Below are 19,597 nucleotides of genomic sequence, written 5' to 3'. Positions count from 1 at the left end.
GCTGAAGTTAGATATTCACCAGCTTCTTGTTCAAATTTTGATTAAACTAAGATAAAACTATGATTATCGTAATTATTTAATGGAGAAAATTCTCACATTTGGGTTTCTTTGGTCTCTTGTTCTCCATCTTGCCAGTTTCTCTTTTTTTCTCATAACTCTCTGTTTGGAGTCTCTGAAAAACCTCCATTTGGAGGGTCATGTAGCCCCAACACTTCACCCTCCCCCTCTATCTCAACAAGAATCAGGACACCCTACACCTAGTTGTGAACACGCAAAACACCCCCCCACACACACCTCTGTAAAGCAGTGCTGCTTGTTTTTACACCACTGACCTCTCAGATGGTCACTGGTCTTTGTAATGAGGGGTTTATGCACTGCAGCTCTGCTATAATATCCCTCTCTGTGCAGTTCTTGCTGACGGCCTGCACTAACGTTCTCAGTCAGCTGAGGAACATCTGCTCTTGCGTATCACACTAATGCACGAGCATCACTCACTCACTGAATGTGCACTTTTAACCACAATTTTCAGCCCTGTTTACTGATGTATATCACACTAGGCAGGTGAGCAGTCTTTGTGACTGAAGGTCCTGTCAATAATGAACCCTCTTTCAAAGTCGTTTAGATCTTTTCCTCGTTATAAAATTGAGGACGGCTTGTCCAGCTCAGCCTTTTCATACCTGAGTGCTGTCTGATGTTAACTGCTTAATTAGATCCTGCATACACCTGTCTGGAAGCATCTTGTTATGTTTCTCCACTCATTAACACATTATGTAAGGCTTTCCTTCAATTTGGCACCCGTCGGTGTGTATGTGCAAATACACAGCCGTATGCAAACTATTGAGCACACCTGATCAAATTACCTGTTTTGTTGACGTCTACAGATCTTCTACAGAGAACTCACTTCTGCACAGTTTAATTAAAAATGTGCCCTCTGCTAAATTTATGTCGGATTTACTGTTTTATGGTTGTTTCTATTCTATTATTTGTTAAATGCACGTGATAAATTAAAATGGTGCATTAAAATTTGCGGGCAAATGCCAGATTTAAAGCTTTTTCCCTGTAGAAGGTGTAACAATTTCACTTAAAAAATCCACAAAACACGTCGTTTGACCGGTGGTCAACTTTGGCATGCGTCTGTACCTCTCCAAACAGCGTCCAGAGGGCAAAGGCCTCAACAGCAACCCTAAATCTGTATCAATGCTCTGCTAGACTTTCCTTCCACCCCCCCCTTGCTGATAAAGCACAGGTCCTAGGTTTAAAGACAAGAAACGAGCTCATATCAAAGTTTATCTGCTCTGCAACAGCACGCCAGACAAACACGCTTCCTAAACTATGCTCACGGTATTTTTTTTTTTTTCTCTGTTGTGTTCGGGAGGCATTTGGTAGAAAAAGAGAAACATTAAGATACTGTAAAATCTGGATGTACAAATATACCAGCCTGAGGTTTTGTTGAAAGTAGTGCAGAAGGTAAGAGATATCGATTCTTCAGTAGACAACTGTTTGAACGCTGCCGCCGCCGTGCCAGAGCAAGAGACATACGGATGAGCTGCATCCTAGCGGGATGCTTTTCCCTGTGTGCGGGTTTTGGGTTTGCATTGCATCAGAAGGTAAATTAGCACCGAGAGTGAGGCAGGCAGACATTGACGAGCTACCTCAGGCTGTCAAAGAGGACAAAATTGGTGTTCCCGAGAGAGAAAAGCTGGAAGTATCAGGGGAAAACCTGTCACGAGTTTGTTTTGCCAAGCGGCGTTTGATGTGCCCAATTAAAATCGCCGTGCTCTGCGCCTTCTCGCCGTAAGGACGCCAGCGAGATTTGCTCGACCCCTGGGGGTCAGATCTGCGTGGAGGCTTAGTCCACAGACAAAAGAAATTCATGGATGTGCATGTAGCTTTAATCCGTAAACTAGCCTCACTGTGTAAGGACCTACATGCCACTCAATTGCTATGTGCTTGTGGACAACCATTAGAAACATACAGGGTGAGTCAGGAGTCAGAAACCACTCAAATATCTACAAGATCTGATTAGATCAACAGGTGTGCCTATATTGCAGGTTACCTATTAGTCTAATACATAATTTACATTTACACAATGTTCTCCTCGCCACATGCAGCTTATTAGCCAAAGCATCTGGTGTCTTTAGATTTGGACTGGAGCTGTGAGGCTAATGTAGCCAAGAAATCGACGTCTGTGGTGGGTAAAGCATTTCTGGGTGTACTATGTGGACAGGATTAGTTTTACATGAGGAGGTGGGGTCAGTGACTTTAGTCCTGCCTCGTCATTCATATTTACTGTGCAATAAAGATTTCAGCATCTTTTTCCTGCTATAAAGCCAAAACGTAGAAATAACTCCAGGTTATATTACCGCTAATTCTGTGCCAATTAACGTGTCAGTAAATATTCCATCATATTCTGTGGAAAAGGAGTTTCTGTGGTCTTTTTTAAGTGGAGGCTCTCAGAGCAGCGGTTACTTGTATTATTTCAATACAAATCAAGCTGATGTGTATCGTTCTACCTCAGGTGTACGACTCGGAACATCAGAACATGCAAAATGACAGGAAAAAAGGTTTGCAGCGATGTTGACTGTTGTAAATTCCCAAGATAACGATGCTGCGTTCACACAAAGGGCCCGTCTTGCGTCTTATAGTTTCCTCTGAGGTCCATTCATAACATTTGTGTGGTTTTATGTACCAAAAACAGTCATAACTCATTTTTACATCACCATTTTCCAACCTCTCTTTCCTTAGAACTGAACAAGACTTTTGTTACTGTGTCTTTAATACTGATATAAGATAAATGAGCTCTGTTCTAATTGGCTGTGCCTCATTCAGAAAGAACTCAGAGCTGAAAACACTGCCTAGTACCTCAGTATGAATGGATGGGGCTAAACTGCTGTAGGCTGAATAGGTGGATATATGTAAATTGGTTTTTTGTTATATTATGGATACAATGAATTCAAACCAGGCTGTTTTTGAAGCACAGTTTTCATATACAGACTGTATAAACTGGAGAATAAATGGTTGTTTATTCTCTTATAATTATTCTCTTATATTATTCTTATATTATTCTCTATAATTGCTGCTTTGAGAGCCTCCACAGTTAAAGAAAAGACCACAGAAACTCCTTTTCCACAGAATAAAAGGTTGGAAAGGTTTGGAAACTTAAACACATGTTTAAGCAATATTTCAAGCACCTTTATTTCAAAAGAGCAAGGGAACTTTCTTTTTTTCACAGTTATCACAACCTTTAACGCAGCTAGGCAGGCGGTTAGGGAGATCGAATTAATGGATAAATTAAATGTTTTGACGTTTTCGGCTCTGTTTTGGTGTGATTGTGAATAGACCTTTATTACATTAGCCTTGTAGCTCCAGTGCGAAACCAGAGAAGCGAGCTTCAGACACCAAACTTGGCCGATCACCTACTCCCGTGGAGTAAAGGATGAAACTGGGCACTCCTTTAAGCATCTCACAGATATCTGGTGACTCCTGACTTTTGACTCACCTTGTATGTGTTACGACAACCATATATAGAATTCACTTGAAACAGAACATCTTATGACGTTACCCAACTGTGTTTGTTTTGTTCGGTGGTGTGAAAATAAAGGAGAAAGGACAAAATAAAAAGGAAGAAATTGTCTATCCACAGCTGGGCACTGGTCTCCTCACGTGTCCCAGTCCAGTTCCCTGCAGGCGATGCGCACCAGTCTGAGTTCCAGCTCAAAGGCGTCCGGCCGTTCCTGCGGATTAGCCGACAGCATCTCCCTGATCAGCTGCTTCATTCCCGCGTTCATGCTTTTCTTCCGCGCTGGAATGAGCAGCTCCATCTTGGGGTTCTCCAGCAGGGCCTCGCCCAGCGGAACGATCTCCTCGCCGTGCTGCACGTAGCTTCCCAGCAGCTCCTTCTGCGTCTCCACGTCCACGAAGGTGATCCTCTCCACCATGGCCCAGATGATCACACCCAGAGCGAAGATGTCCGCTTTGGCCGTGTAGTGGCCCTCCCACACCTCGGGGGCCATGTAAAAGTCTGTGCCGCACGCCATGGACAGGAAACACTTGTTGACGCTGGCCGGCTCCTCGGGATTGAGGCCGGAAGCGGAGCAGACCTTGCTCAGGCCGAAGTCAGCCACCTTCAGCGTGGGCTCGGACAGGCCGGCCGGCGTGCGGCACTGGGAGATGAGGATGTTGTCGGGTTTGAGGTCTCTGTGGATGATCTGGTTGCGGTGCAGGAAGGCCAGCGCGCTGCCCAGCTGCAGCATGAAGCTGGTGTTGGTCTTGCGGCTGGGTTTGCGCGACAGCAGGTAGGCGTTCATGTCTCCTCCGTCGCAGAAGTCCATGACGAACCACAGGTAGTAGGCGCAGCGAGGGTCGAACGCAATCTCGCCCTTTAGGGAGGTCTCCACCAGCTGAGGGGGCAAAGAAGATCAAGTGTTAATGTCAGTAAGTACTGATGTTTATAATTTAGTAATAGGTAGGGGTGGGCGATATGACAAAAATAATATCATGACACTTCAAGACATTTTCACAGCACATAGTAGCATTTCAACAATTACTTATTTTTTAAATAATAAAAAAATACTGTAGTGTTAACTACTACTACTACTAATAACAATAATATTAATAAACCTGTAAATTAAGTGATTTTATTCAATGTTTTACAAACTGCTCTGCACTAAATCCAGTTAAACAAGCCTAATTATGCTCACTTTGTAATGAAACATATTTAGTCAGTGTTCTTTTAGTAAAGACAACATCCATGATTTGCCCAGAAAAGCGTTCTGCGACATTATTTATCAATATAACGTACAAAATTATTGTCATACTGCCCAGCCCTCCTTATAGGGGAACATTTTATTTTAAATCATTTTAAATTGTGCAAATAGTTGCACAAGATTAATATTCCTATATGAAAAAAGCTACACATCAGTGTTACAAATGAAAAAGTATAACCTTGTTTTGAGCACCTACCGTTTGTGAACAGCACAGCCCAAAGCAGAGCGACTGCACTTGTTCCAACTTACCTCGTGTAAATGTAACTAACTGCAGAGGGGTGTGTTATAGCAGCTGTTATAAAAGACTAAAAACTGACGGAAAACACAATTCATTCTATACAGTTCTATGTTGTTTGCAATGACTTTTCTAACCTAAATACATAAAAGTTAGTAGTGTCAATCAATTAAATAAAAATAATTGAACTAATCACACTAACAAGTTGTGCTTAATCGCGATCAATCGTGAAGTTTAAATAGTATTTACTTGTATTTTGGGGGGAGACAAAAGAAAAGAATGTATGAATTGTATGGCAGTGAAAAGATGTGGCTAAATTGTGCTTCTGCTGTGCCAGCGTTGCCTTTAGTGTGTTTGGTGTGTTGGACCCGCTTTATCATTTCGAGAGTTGAATAACAGCGTGTGGGCACATCCTGGACGAGGGTCTCCTCTTCTTGACCATGAGAGGCTGAACTTTCATCTCTGCTGTGTTTGAAATGTCTGACTATTTTACTTCACCTGGCTAAAGCATCGACAAACCCGCTGCCACAGAGAGCCGCTGTGATGACCCTCTGTATCATGTGCGCTGCACAAGGTATACGCTCGAATGGTGGATTCCTTGCTGCTGCGATCGCTACCTGTTCCTATAGTGGTGACCTTTAGGCTACGTTCACATTACCAGGCTGAAGTGGCACAAATCCGATTTTTTGCCCTAATGTGACTCAGATCTGATGTTTTTGGAGCTGTGTGGACACAAATCTGATCTTTTCAAATCCAACCTTACCCACTTTCATATGTGGTCCTAGATCGGATACGTATCTGTAACGCTCATGTGACGCTCATTTCTGAATTCATGTGCTTTTTTTCCCCACTGCGCTGCGCCATCATTCAGCGTTACCATGGCAGCAGCACCGAACAGAAGTTAAACCCTGTAAATGGTGGAAAAGCAGCTCATCTCACCTTTTTCTCCTTTGTCTCGCTCTAATAATGAAGCTGAGAGCTGATCAGAGTTAATGATCTTCTCAGCGAAGCTCGTTCTGCTCGTTAGTTTGTGCTGTTGAATCACGTGATTCATTCACGTGACGTTACTGAGTAGGATGAGCTCATGCGGCTCATTTCAGGACGCCGGTTCGTCACATTAATGACAGATTTGAATCACTTACCTAAACGAGTGTGAACCACCGTATCAGAGATCAGATTTGAGCAAAAAAATCGGATTTGAGAAATGAGGCTTGTAATATGAACGTAGCTTTAGTCGTTCCGTTCCAGACGAACCTTTAGTTTTATCTAAACTTCCATCTGGAAGATTTTTAAAAGGAAACCTGCCGTTCAGCACACCAGGAGATGTTCCCTCAGTCATCCTGTTTCTATGTTTGCGCCTTTCAGTAAATCCGTGTGGGAATTACGGGAGGAAGTTGGGGTCAAGCTTGGTAGTATGATTAATTTGCATAAAAAAAAATTAACGCGTCAAGGTTTCCAGATTAATCACGAGCGTTAACGCATTAATGTTGACAGCCCTGATAAAAAAAAACATTTCAAAATAAATCGTAAAAAAAGGCTGTCAAACAATTTAACTTTGACTGCAATGTAGAAGAGCAAATAACAGTGCAGGAGAACTGATAAAACTGAAATGCGTTTTAGTTACCATACATTTTTGATGAAACTATACACTTTCAAAAATAAAAAAAATGTTTACTTTAGGGGTCTTATATATACTATTATGTTAAAAGGGCCTATGTACTACACTTTTCTTGCATTTTATTTTTTACCCTCAAGCGCAACTAATAACATTTGTGCCATTTTCTGCACCAAAAGCAGGTCATCGTTCATTTTTACATGACCATTTTCCAAGCCCACATTGTCACTTACAATTTTTGTCACTGTGCCTTTAAGACTGATATGTAAATTAGCTCTGTACTGACTGGCTGCCCTGTAATGTGCTTCATTCAAAACGCACTCAGAGCTGAAACTCTCCTTAGAACTTCAGTGTGAGTGGGCGGGGCTAAAGGCTGAACAGGTGAAGATATGTAAATGAGACACCACAGAAACAGTGAACTGAAAAATAGCTGTTTCTGCAGCTTCCATATATGGACTGTATGGACTAGATAGTCAAAAGTACACTCTTAAAGATGGTTCTTCAAGGGTTCTTTAGTAAAAACCATGGTTCTAATTAGAACCATGAGTTCTATATAGAACCATTTCATGCTTTAATGGTTCTTTGCATGTGAAATGGTTCTTCAGAATGCTGGAGAATGTGTTGTATGTGGTTCTACACAGCAGCAAAGGGGATTTCTCTATTTTCACAATGTCAAGACTGCATCAATAGAAGAACTGTTTTTTGGTGCACAAAAGGTTCTTTGCATGGTGAAGTGTTTCTTCCGAACCATCTTTTTTAAGAGAGTATGTTCTGAAACAACGTTTACATATTACTTCCAATTCGTTTATTTAACAATAACGGGAGAAATTGCATTTTTGATGATATGGCCCCTCAAATGATCAAAAATGATGAATAAAAATAAAAAATAAAATCAAATACTTGTTTTATTTTATTTATAAAATATTTAAATATATTATTTATATAATTATATATATTTTATATTATTTTATTTTACTTTTTTTTTTATTCACTACATGTAAATGTCTGTCTGATACTGTGCACTGTGAGCTCCTGTAACCAAAACCAAATTCCTTGTATGTGTAAGCATACCTGGCCAATAAAGCCTGATTCTGACTGTGATTCCACACACGCTTTTCTTCAACAGGTCTTACTATGAATTGGAAATAATTGCTCAGCGGTTGTAGAAAATTGCATCACTGCGTTTGCAGTATGTTACACTTTCTGAAGCCGTTCTGCCGCCTCATCCTTCCACGGCCACGGACGGCTGTAGCATCACCAGGGATCAATGTCGTGATCTCCTAATTATAGGGCTGACGCTGAGCTCAGGACTAGCTTTCTCTCTAACCTATCAGTAACTAGCAAAGATACTTTCTCTGAGTAGACAACAAAGCACTTTTTGCAAGTCGCTCTGGATAAGAGCATCTGCTAAATGCTGTAAATGTAAATGTGATGCAATTTATGAAGATAATGATAACATATGTTGCTCACCCCTAATTGTCATACCATCTGCCAAATAATCACTATCACTTATACAAAAGGTACATTTTACTCAATTATCATCTTTTTTTAATCAAGAAATCACGACAACCCTAAAACTAATTACTGCCTGTTTCACAGAAGTCCAACTCAAAAGACATTACAAACAAATTGCTGTGACAGGACAGAGCTGACGCCTCGAAATCCAGCTTTCAATTGAGCAGTTTGGCATTCCAGCACAGCGAGTCTTATTGTGTGAGCCTGGCTCGCTGCCTGCCTGCTAATCAAAGCGCAATGCGAAGCCTCTCATCTTAAAAGCATCCGACTGCAGGAACAGTCATCATTTCATCTCTCCGGCTCTCTCCTTCCATCCGCTGAGCAGATAAGTGCATGTTGTATCCATCTTAAAGCCTCGCTACATCAGTGCATTTGACGGACACGAGCGCAGCAGCCACTCACCTGATAAACACCGCTCTGACAGCAGCTGCTTGCAAGGTCTGAATTAGGATTTCTGCTGTCAAAACAAGAAACACCACTGCAGGGTGTGACCCAACGCCTGTTATTCAGCTACACACTGCAAGCAATAATGTTTTTAAATGCCACGTAAGCAGCGTTTCAGACAAAAGGTGATACAACAGGATGTGTGGATCACGATTTGTTTTTTAGATCTTATCTGAATCAAGGCCAAGAACATATATCGGCATCTTCGACCTCTATCTGCTGCATCTAGAGCCTACAGTCAATTTCCACACACAACAATGACACATTTCCCTGCATACTTATCAAAAGGAAACTCCAAACACACTTAAAACAAAAGCCAACGGCTTCTCTGAAATCACCTGCCCACTGGCTTCAATGATGAGCCTTTCAAAACAATTACTGACAAAAATTCTTATGAAAAAGGGCCATCCTACATTATTTTGTTTGTTTTTGTTTGCCCACATAGTTCATGAGGTCTGTACTGTAAATATGCTCTGTGTATATTAATGTAAATCATCTCAACAGCCAGATCCGAATTCACGTGACTTTTACGTCAATCCAACTCGACATTCATCATAATTTCGCGCTGCTGAGACTCATAAACATCTGAAAGCAAAGTTTAAAGAATCCGAGGACGCGAACCAAAGAAGTGACCACGCCCTTTTTACGGCTCCAACACATTCTGGGTGATGAGCCCAGCTGTCAGTCAGTGAAGCTTCATGATGGCTCCTGTGATGCTGGTGAAGATGAAGCTGATCCTCCGGGAGCGACTGGCATTCGTTGGCGGTCATGATTGTTTACCTCTGGATGAGCCGTGAAGCAGCGTGACGCTCTGTTCTTTCGCGCATGTGGGTCAGTTTAGGAGCTGATCTGTTCAGACTGATGATACAGATCACATTTAAAAGATAATCTGAACAGAAAAACAAAACAATCAGATTTGGTGAGAAAATCAGATTTGGGCCACTTTTATCTGCTGTATGAAGCCTTAGCCTCCATGTCGCAGAGTGGACGTGGTGGAGTCACGTGATACACGCACGGTAGTAAGTTTTAAGGGGACAGTACATGAACACAGAGTGGGGAAAGGATTAACAGAATTTAAAAAAAAAAATTCGAAATAACTAACATTGGCAAGATTACGCAGGTTGGAGGTTCTGAATGTCGCTTTCGATTACTTTTCGATTATATCGCCCAGCCCTACTTATACATGTATGTGTTACACTGTATACTATACTCAGTCTGCATTAACAGAACTAACTGCCTGTGTGTTTCTTCGCTGAGCTGAACAGCTGCCCATTCCGTGCGGTCTAGCGCTGTTGCGTCATCTGCCCACTGCTCGCCCGTCTCCTGGACCAGTTTGACCACCACGGAACCTCCTGCTGTACAACGCTATGCAAACCTCACCTGCATGAACTGACCCTCCTGATGCTGCTGCTGCACAGACTCAAACTGTTTAATCAGAGACTTTGCTTCACCTGCTGTTCCTCTTATCTGTATTTTAATATTTTATACTAACGTTAAAACCTTATTCTCTGTTCATTTTGCTCTTTTTTATTGTTTTATTCCTCTTTTGAGTCTTGGTTCCTCTCAAGGTTTCTTCCTCTTGCTTTTAAGAGTTTTTCCCTGCCTCTGTTGCCATTGGCGACGCTCATGGGGGCTCAGACCCCGATTTTTCTGTAAAGCTGCTTTGCAACAACACCCGTTGTAAAAAGCTCTATATAAATAAACCTTGACTTGACTGAACATACGTGTGGTTTATGCAGTAAAAAGGGAGCCAATTCATTTTTACACGACCCTGAAAAACCACCTTTTTTAAGAGTGTAGAATTAAAGAGGCTGTTTTTTGTTACTGTGCCTTTAAGACTGATATCTGTAAATGAGCTCTGTCCTGAAGCAGTCCAGTCAGTGTGAGTGGGCAGGGCTAAACTGCTGTAGGCTGTATAGGTGTATGTGTGTAAATATTTTGTATTTTTGTATGTGTAAGAATCAAGAATCTATTCAGTGTATTGATATTTCTTTTGTAGCTTTTATAATGGCATAAATTCATTTTTTAAACAGGACCGACCCAGATAACGTCAGGTGGGGCATCACACTTTAATAAAAATATTATCTTTTAAAAATTATTTACCACTACTGGGAAAAAAATTAAAAATGTTTTTTTTTTCAGGAGTGGTAAATTTATATATATATATATATATATATATATATATATATATATATATATATATATATATATATATATATTTTGGTAAATAATTTTTATATATAAACAAAAAATGTAAATAAACAAACAACAGGATGAATGATTTGAGGAAAATATGCGATTTTTCTGTCCAATATTGCAACTGTGATTTAAATTATGGTTATTTTCTATTTTGCTGCTGTCGGAAACAAAAACTTGTATCTCCGTTTTTCAGTTTTTGACATAATTTGAAAATGCCCGTTTCCCTTTACATTGTGTGTAAACTTCATGATGAATGGACCAAAAGAAATGACCCAAAATGATGTGGAAAAAAATTCTGGTTCTATTGACTTCCATTAAAAGTAAAGGAGGTTTTTTTCTTCTCCTGTAAAGTTACCATTTTGGAGATACGAGGTTTTCTTCTGACAACAGCGATATATTAAAGATCCAGGCCTGTGCCTGCGAGGACCAGAACATCCACTTTTTTCTGGCTTGAAGCCTGAACACTGACTGTAATACGGCAGAATGAAAGTGGTTTTGTTTTCACGTATGCATCACGTGGGTGTTTGGTTGAAGGCAGTTCTCAGTGTTTTCAGGTTACATCTTCCCACTTAGAGCTTGTGAAAATGCCAGCGAACACTGATGGTAATGTAGGCTTAGTCTACTTAAAACTGCAGCTCTTGCAACTTGAATACTGCACTCATAAAATAAAAACGATCACGATTTCAGCCCTAATAGTAACTCATTTTTATGGTTTTCCTTGAGTCAGTCCACCTTGTTAAACTGAACCAGCTTAGCTGTGATTAAAAAATAAATAAATAAAGACATTTATTCTCAATATTTGTGACGGAGCTACTGAGCTTGGTATTGCACCATGAAGGTCACTTGGGGTCTTCTTTATGATGCAATGCCCTGTCCACTCTTTCTTAAAAGCACGTCAGAATAAAAGTCTTTTGTTGCTGGTTGTGCCGCATGACATTTGAGGAAGTCAGACTTATGACTAAAAGTGTTAAACTCCTTGCAAAACGTCTGAAGCTGCTTTATTTGTCAACATGTTATGATTTTAAAAGGTTTGATAAAATCATACCAAATCATTTAACTTAACTTGCACATACTTTTGGACGGTTGCACCAACTAACAGCTAAATTTTAACCCTGGGGAACCATAAACGCATCTTACTTTGCTTGTTTTTTTTTTTTTTAGTATTTTTTACTAATTATGTATTCAAATAAAGGAGAATAATGCAGAATGATGTGACATATTTTATAATAATTAAACAGGACCCATCTATTCTAAATGTGCCTGGACTGATTAGGTTTTCTGCTCTTTTCTAAGCTCAGGGAAATGTCGTAATAGATTATGTTGAAAAACGCTGGTGTGTTCCTTTAAGAGGCAGCTTGTGTGTAACTGGATTTGCGAAATATTCAGCGCAGCACAGATAACAATCCATTCAACAGAGTCATTATACAAACTGTGCGTCCGATTCTGGCTCATCAGTGCTTGTTGTCTGTGGGCAGCCAGAGAGAAAGAGAGAGAGAGAGAGGCAGCGAGAAAGAGACAGCTAGGGGTTCTGGGAGAGAAGCCAAATAGTGCAGCTTAACGAGCTGTCGGACAAAAGCTCACGTGCCACCGAGAGACTATAATCAGCCACCAGCAGCCTCTCAGCCCCTCTCATCCCACACAGACGGTACAGTAAGAAAGGCCACCAAGCAACTCCCTGCCAGCAAAATACAGTACTTTCCCATAGCATGACTAGAAGCTTACAGTATGAACACGGCACTGTGTGTTCAACCTATGGGGCAGGCTGTCACACTCAGCTCTGGCTCGCTTATCCCACAGGAGCCAAACCTGGATGTAGCAAAAGTTCTGCACAAAGCGAGAGAGACACAATGCAGTTATTTTATTAGTATGATGAGATATCAGTTCAGTACATGTATATCATTATATCTTATGAACCTATGATGAAAGACTAGAACAAAATTTATTTCTCATAAAAGATGAACATTTCATATAATTAGAAACTGAGATCTGATGCATCATTTAATTTGATTTATTCAAGACTGTCTAATCAAACACATTTGTCAAACAAAGGCTAAATTGAGTCCAGTGAACATGTGGCCGTCTCCATCATGAATGAGACTTCCAACCCCACGTGCTAAAGGACATGCCTGGAGGTTAGGGAACCAGCCTTGTGACGGGAAGGTCACCAGTTTGATTCCCTCAGCTGACAGTACGTGTCTGAAGAGCCCTTGAGCAAGGCACCTTACCCCCAGTTGCTCCCCGGGTGCTGTGGATAGGGCTGCCCACCGCTCCGGGCAAGTGTGCTCACTGCCCCCTAGTGTGTGTGTTCACTAGTGTGCATGTATCTGGGAGTTTCACTGCACGGATGGGTTAAATGCGGAGGTCTTATTCCTCTGTGTGCAAACACAGTAGGCTAATGGTTCTGAATGCCAACAGGCACAAACAACACAGACATCACACTTCTCCCCACCATCTTTTTTTTGTGGTAAAAAGATTTCACATTGTGTTCACCTACCTCTCTAAACATTCCTTCACTCATTCATTCATGCATTCACTATCTTTAACAGCGTAATCCAGACAGGGTCGCAGTATCAGTTGGGAGAGCGGAGTATTCTAGACGACCCTGTCCCCCGCAACGTCCTCCAGCTCATTCCAGAGAGAGCTCACCCCGAGCCGCTCCTAGGCCAACCTGGAGATATAATCCCTCCAGCGGATCCTAGGACAACCTCAGGGCCTCATCCCAGTAGGCTGGGCCTGGTAAATGCCCACCAGGAGGCTTCCAAGGGGCATCCAGATCAGACGCCCAAACCACCTCAACTGGCTCCTCTCAAAAAGTTTCCTCCATATAGGCTCTCATAACATAGATGCATAGTTTGGTCTGGACCTTTGGGCTTTTCAGTTCGGTCCGAATCAAAATAGCAGGTGTGAAAGGTGCCTTGGTGGTCTCGGTCCAGATCACACTCAACCACGGCTCGGTTCGTTTGCAGTGTGAAAACACTTATTTTGAATGGTTCAGACTTTCAGAGTTAAGGCTGGCTATTCTCACCCATTAAACTACAGGAGGACAAAAATGCTTAAAAATGTCAAAACCCCTACCTTGCATTTTCTGAGAGGATGAGAGAGAGAGAGAGAGAGAGAGAGAGAGCGCGAGCGAGCGAGAGAGAGAGAGAGGATATTCATTTTCACCAATCAAACAGAAAAGGCTGCCCACAGAAACGACCACACACCGACGTCAGATGCACCTCTACAACCCAGTCAGTGTTCAGTACAGGGAGACACAGCCCACACAGGTGACGACGGTACGCAGGTGTGTCATGGAAAGTTCTTTAGTGCGCTCGGTAAATTGCAACGTGAAACCAAAACTAACCGGATCAAATGTACAGTGTAACAAAAACATGAGCCTTGGTTTGAACTTCCAGGTGTGAAAACGCCTTCATGATATGAAAAAAAGAAAAGTGCTCTTGAAATTTCTTTGTGACCTCAAAACATAACATAAGGTCTAGAGCTGAATGATTTGGGGGAAAATATCTAATTGTGATTTTTCTAATACTGCAACTGTGCTTTAAATTGAGTTTATTTTCTATAAATTGACGTTCAGGGCTGTTTTTCTGGCCAAGAAGAGCAGAATATCCATGATTTTCTGGCTTGAGGCTTGACCCATTAATGCACTCCGCCAGACTGCCAGTACGTTATGGTTGTGATGTCACAACACATGGAGATTTAGTTGCCTCTGATTGGTCTAACTCATCTACAGGCAGCTCACAAGCTCTGATTTATTAGGCAGCGTAGTTGATAATGTAGGATATGACTGTAAAACACTGCAGCCCTCACGATTTGAAAACTGCACTCACTTAAATTCAGAATTCAAAATAAATATCTTTCAGCCCTCCAGACGTCCGTCCTGTCCAACATACAGTGCTCACTTTGCCCAACGGTGCCAATCAGGGCTCAGTCAGGACTCGCCTGCCAATCAGAACCAAAACAACAGCAGAAGCCAATGAGGAGAAGGATAAGCGTCAGTAACTGCTGAACGCTGGTACATTTCACCACATCCTGCCTCAGACGAAGCGCCTTGTATCCACCAGCTGGCTTGACTCGTGCGAGGTTTGAGAGATGAAAGATTGAGCTTTCTCTCAAACATGTTTATGTGGTGTGCATGAGGACAACTCCTCGCCACAAGTCTGTTCACACTTAAGGCAGTTTACACTGCAGGATTTTCACCACCATAAAGATCACAAATCATAAAAGAAGACTGAGTTACAATCTGAGGCCTTTGAAGTTTGATTTGGTGCCTTTCTGACCCAACACAGCCAACGACAACGTTTTGGCAACATCCAAATCGTGCAATGTGAATACCTTTATGACAGACATCTAAAAAGCAACCAATAGGGAGTGACAGAGAGACCTAACAAGCAAACAAAGCTGATAAAGTCAAAGCTTTATTGTGGTTTACACAGTGCTGTGCTAAAGTCAGAGACCGCTCTTTATTTATTTAATAATATCAGGTCAAAATCATTCAGTTATTCATTTTCAGCGTCAGAACATAAAGTTGGAGGGTGTTTTACTTAAAGTATGATAACAAATCTATCAGTGTTTACTTGTTCCACTCCTTACTTTTGTCCTGCCACTTTATTCTTCCATCCTTCCAATTATTAAAACCAACCAGATCTCAGTGTCACTATGTTCCCCTTCAAAGAGACACTAAGGCCCAGTCCCATTCCTTCTTTTTACCCCTACCCCTTGTTTTCGAGCGTCGAAAATCTTCCCCTACAAAATGGGACAACCTTCAAATTAAAACTGCTGGACTAGGGCTCCCGAGTGGCGCAACCGTCTAAGCGTTGGCCCTATCATCAGGAGATCGCGAGTTCGATCCCTGGTGATGCTACAGCCATCCGTAGCCGGGAGTCCGAGAGAGCACAACTGACCTCGCTCTATCTGGGTGGGTAGGATGGCCCCTCCCTCACCCCCCCCATCACTCAGCGCGATGCTAGTCAGCGCAGGCGTCTGTTAGCTGACGTAGCAGATCTGGCGGTTGGCGCTTTCCTCCGAGCGCGTTCGGTTGTCCAGTGACGTTGCGTGAGCGGCAGTTCGAAAAGAAGCGGTGGGTGGCTTCACAGGTCTCGGAGGAAGCCTGTGCTGCCTTCACCCTCCTAGCGTTGATAGCGTTGTGTGATTGGGGGAGTCCTAACTAGCGGGTGGAATTGGAAACGACAAAATTGGGGAGATAATTGGGTAAAAATCAAAAAAATAAAAAATAAATAAAAAAAAAACTGCTGGACTATTTAAGGTGGAACGGGAAAGTTAGCTAGCTAGCTACCGAGATATTAGCGATTTTTTTTAAGCTTGTTATGAAAAAAACGACCATAATACACTGAAATGACATTAAACTAAGACAATACAGAGTTATCATAATTTTTTAATAGAGAAAATTCTCAGATTTGTGGGTTTCTTTGGTCTCTTGTTCTCCATCTTGCCAGTTTTTTCTTTTTTTCTCATAACTCTCTGTTTGAAGTCCCTGAAAAACCTCAGTTTAGAGGGTCATGTAGCCCCAGCACTTCACCCTCCCCCTCTATCTCAGCAAGAATCAGGACACCCTACCCCTAGACGTGAACGCGCAAAACAGAGGGCTAAGGGCTCAGTGGTAGGGGCGAGGGGTGAAATGGGATTGGGCCTAACATTCACACAAACAACGACCCGAACTCGTCACTCATGTTAATCTAAAAAGGCTAAACGAGATAAGATGATTCTGAGATAAGACAATCCACTTCCATGAGGAAGGGGAAACTGGAAGGAAAATAACTGTGTTCTTTATGGGAAGCAGAAAATTTAACCAGCTTCTAAGACTGAACTTTGGAGGTGTGTCTGCAGATTCTTTGAGGAACTGAAAGTGAGTCTCCCGAAAAGAATAGAAGCTGGAATAAAGGGAAAGAGACTCACTGCCACTCAAACCACTAAAATACATATTAACTCTGAAACTGATGCTGAAAAGTTAATAACTTGTATTTAATGGCTGTTTGCCTGGAAATTAAATAAAGGAAGGGTGGTCTCTGCACTGTAATTTGGCCTGGCACATGTTGAGTGACCTGCCTTCAAATGAGATTGCTTTTCATGCAAAACACTGCCAATATTGTGCCAAGAGCTTGTTTTTGGTTGTGCCACCTCGTTTTCCAGGAAAAAATAAAATACAGAAGCCACAAGCAGAATGTTGCCATTTTCCTGCACTGTAGTCTCAGAGTGCACAACGATATAATCACATCAGTATCAGCAAACAGACATCAGACTGATGTTTCAATTTGATCAATACTTCACACCAATATTCATGATGCATTTATTGTACTCTAAAAGTACTGATTGTTTACTGAGGTACTGCACTAAAATAAGTGCACTTTATTCATTTTACTGCATTCATAACCTTCAACAAATGTAACATTGTCTGTTGTTCTAATCCGGGTACATATTTTAAACGCCTGTGTTAAAAATGGCATCAAAGTACATCGTTTCCATATCGGTTTGGCCCACTGTAGGCAATCACCAGATAACCTTTAGGAAATAGTCATATGTGAGCATATCTGATCAGTCTGCCAGACAATTTGGTCAAAATGTCAGTAAATCTGGGCAATTTTTTCTCCAGGGTGTGTGTGTGTGTATATATATATATATATTAACTAACAGAACATGTGTTTTATGATCACACATATCACTATATGCTTACAATTTACTGCTGAAAGCCAAAAATCTTAGACGCTCTTAGAAATAACTTTTTACAGAGCAGATCACTGAAGAGACGCCATCTGTTTATAGTTTATAGCCCAGATTTGTGGAAAAATTGGTCGACTTTCGATAGAAAAAAAAAAAAATTGTGAGTTCAGCTTCTTTTATTATAAGGGTTAAAATTACATCACCCATCTATTTGACTGGGAAGAAGACAGCTCTCATACCACACCCACCATTTGAATGCAGCTTATGAAATATGGAAGTTATGAAGAATGTGACGAAGTGCGTTTTAGAACCACCGGTGGTCTCAAGGAGTTGAAGAGGTTAAGCTAGTTTTTAGGGCAGATAACTTATTACTGGTAAGCTGGGCGAACACTACACGACTTTTAATCCTGGTGCGATTGCTCCGTTAGTGCGGTTCGTTAAAGCGAGTGAGACCGCTGCCCCCTGAACTCCAGTGCACCAAAAAAGCAGACCGAGACCTCCTGAGCAGGCCGATCCCGGTTCGCTTCAAAACAGACTCTGGTGCAGTTTGTTTGAAGTGTGAACGCAATACTGACCAAAGACGTCTAAACAGGCCAAAGACGGAACGAACGTCGTCTCCTCTCTGCAGAACCTTTTCTGGTTTGTGGAACAGACGAGCTGTTTTGACGTTGTTTTCTGTCATCAGCTCTGAATTGGTAGTTCTAGAATGGACAGTTTGGGTTTTAAATGAGGCAGAGGCCACATTTGAACCTCATTATAAAACAGTCAATATACACATTTGAAAGCACACAAATTATATTATGCATTAAAAGCGGTGAAGTTTCTCCATTCTATAAAAGCAGTGAGACACTCGAGGCTGTTACAGGTGTTTCGTCCTGCTTTACAGGGCGTAACGCAGGGAATCCCGTGGCTTATTAATGTTATATCTCCCAATGACTCTGACAGCTGTAGGAGACGCTCAAACCATTTGAACGTTTTTACTTCTTACTTTGCCACAGACAGAAAATGGACACTTTTAAGATCACATTTGACCGACAGCCGATTTGGTCAGACTCTGAAGATGAGACGACACTAAATTCCCAAACTGTCATCACCACTGAGCAGCTTTTCAGTCGGCAGCTGTGACAGAAGAACAGCTAAACAACCTGGGATCAGCCAGAAATTAACCCAATACCATTCGCCAAACGTGTAGTCTGATCTTCAGAGTCTGACCAAATCAGACCATAAAACTGCCGCAATAAAACACAAAAAAGCTGCTCAGTGGTGATGACAGTTTCGGAATTTAAGTGTGAGGAGCTGGAAAACGAACTGCCGGCTGTGCAGTGAGTGGGCGGAGCTCGTTACTCAGACGTTTTGGCGGAAGGAACTGCTAACATTAACACACATTAAATGCCATGCCCAGTTTATTTATTTCTTACTTTATTTAACTGTTGTATAAAAGCAATAGAACACGAGAGGAAGTGTGTTATCGTGAAATAACATCACGGCTGTGATTTGGTCGCCGTAGATCATTATTTCGCGATAACACACTTCCTCTCGTGTTCTATTGCTTGAGTGAACGCTAAGCAAACCAGAATATAAATCCAAGGATGGCTATGTTCACATCACAAGCCTCATTGCTCAGATCAGATTTTTCACTCAGATCTCATCTGTCTACCATGATGATTCACACTTATTTAGGTAAGTGACGCAAATCTGTCACTGATGTGAACAAACCGGCGTCCCGAAACGACCCACACGCATCGTTATCAGCAACATCGTGTGAATTAATCGTGCATCATGAATGGCAAACAAACTAACCAGCAGAAAAAGCCTTCGCTCGGAAGATGATTAACTCTGAACAGCTCTCAGATGAAGGCGAAGGCGAAAAGGGTGAGATGCGTTTCTTTTCCACCACTTACTGGCTTTAACTTCAGGTATGGCACTGCTGCCATGGTAACGCTGAATGATGACACATGCACAGTAAAACAAAAAAGCACATGAATTTCGATCTGAGCGTCACATTAAGGTCGCTCGGCCATGAATCGGACACAAATCCGATCTAGGACCACATGTGAAAGTGGCTCAGGTCCAAGTTGAAAAGACTGGATTTGTGTCCACACAGCCCTGAAAACATTGGATCTGAGTCTGAGTATCAAGAGAACC

General features: G+C 41.8%; 1 protein-coding gene across 1 annotated transcript in view; it reads right to left on the bottom strand.

The window, feature by feature from the left end:
* Window positions 1-289: 289 nt before the first annotated feature.
* The window catches only part of pdik1l (PDLIM1 interacting kinase 1 like), a 30,582-nt gene continuing 11,274 nt past the window's right edge, over window positions 290-19,597 (bottom strand). Inside the window, exon 3 of the mRNA XM_036562597.1 lies at window positions 290-4,400. Within this exon, the coding sequence (XP_036418490.1) occupies window positions 3,660-4,400 (741 nt within the window). The 3' untranslated portion in view covers window positions 290-3,659. The remainder of the gene's footprint in view (window positions 4,401-19,597) is intronic.

Source organism: Colossoma macropomum, unplaced genomic scaffold (assembly GCF_904425465.1).
Source record: "Colossoma macropomum unplaced genomic scaffold, Colossoma_macropomum, whole genome shotgun sequence".
Classification (NCBI taxonomy): Eukaryota; Metazoa; Chordata; class Actinopteri; order Characiformes; family Serrasalmidae; genus Colossoma; species Colossoma macropomum.
This window is presented reverse-complemented; position numbering and strand designations above follow the sequence as displayed.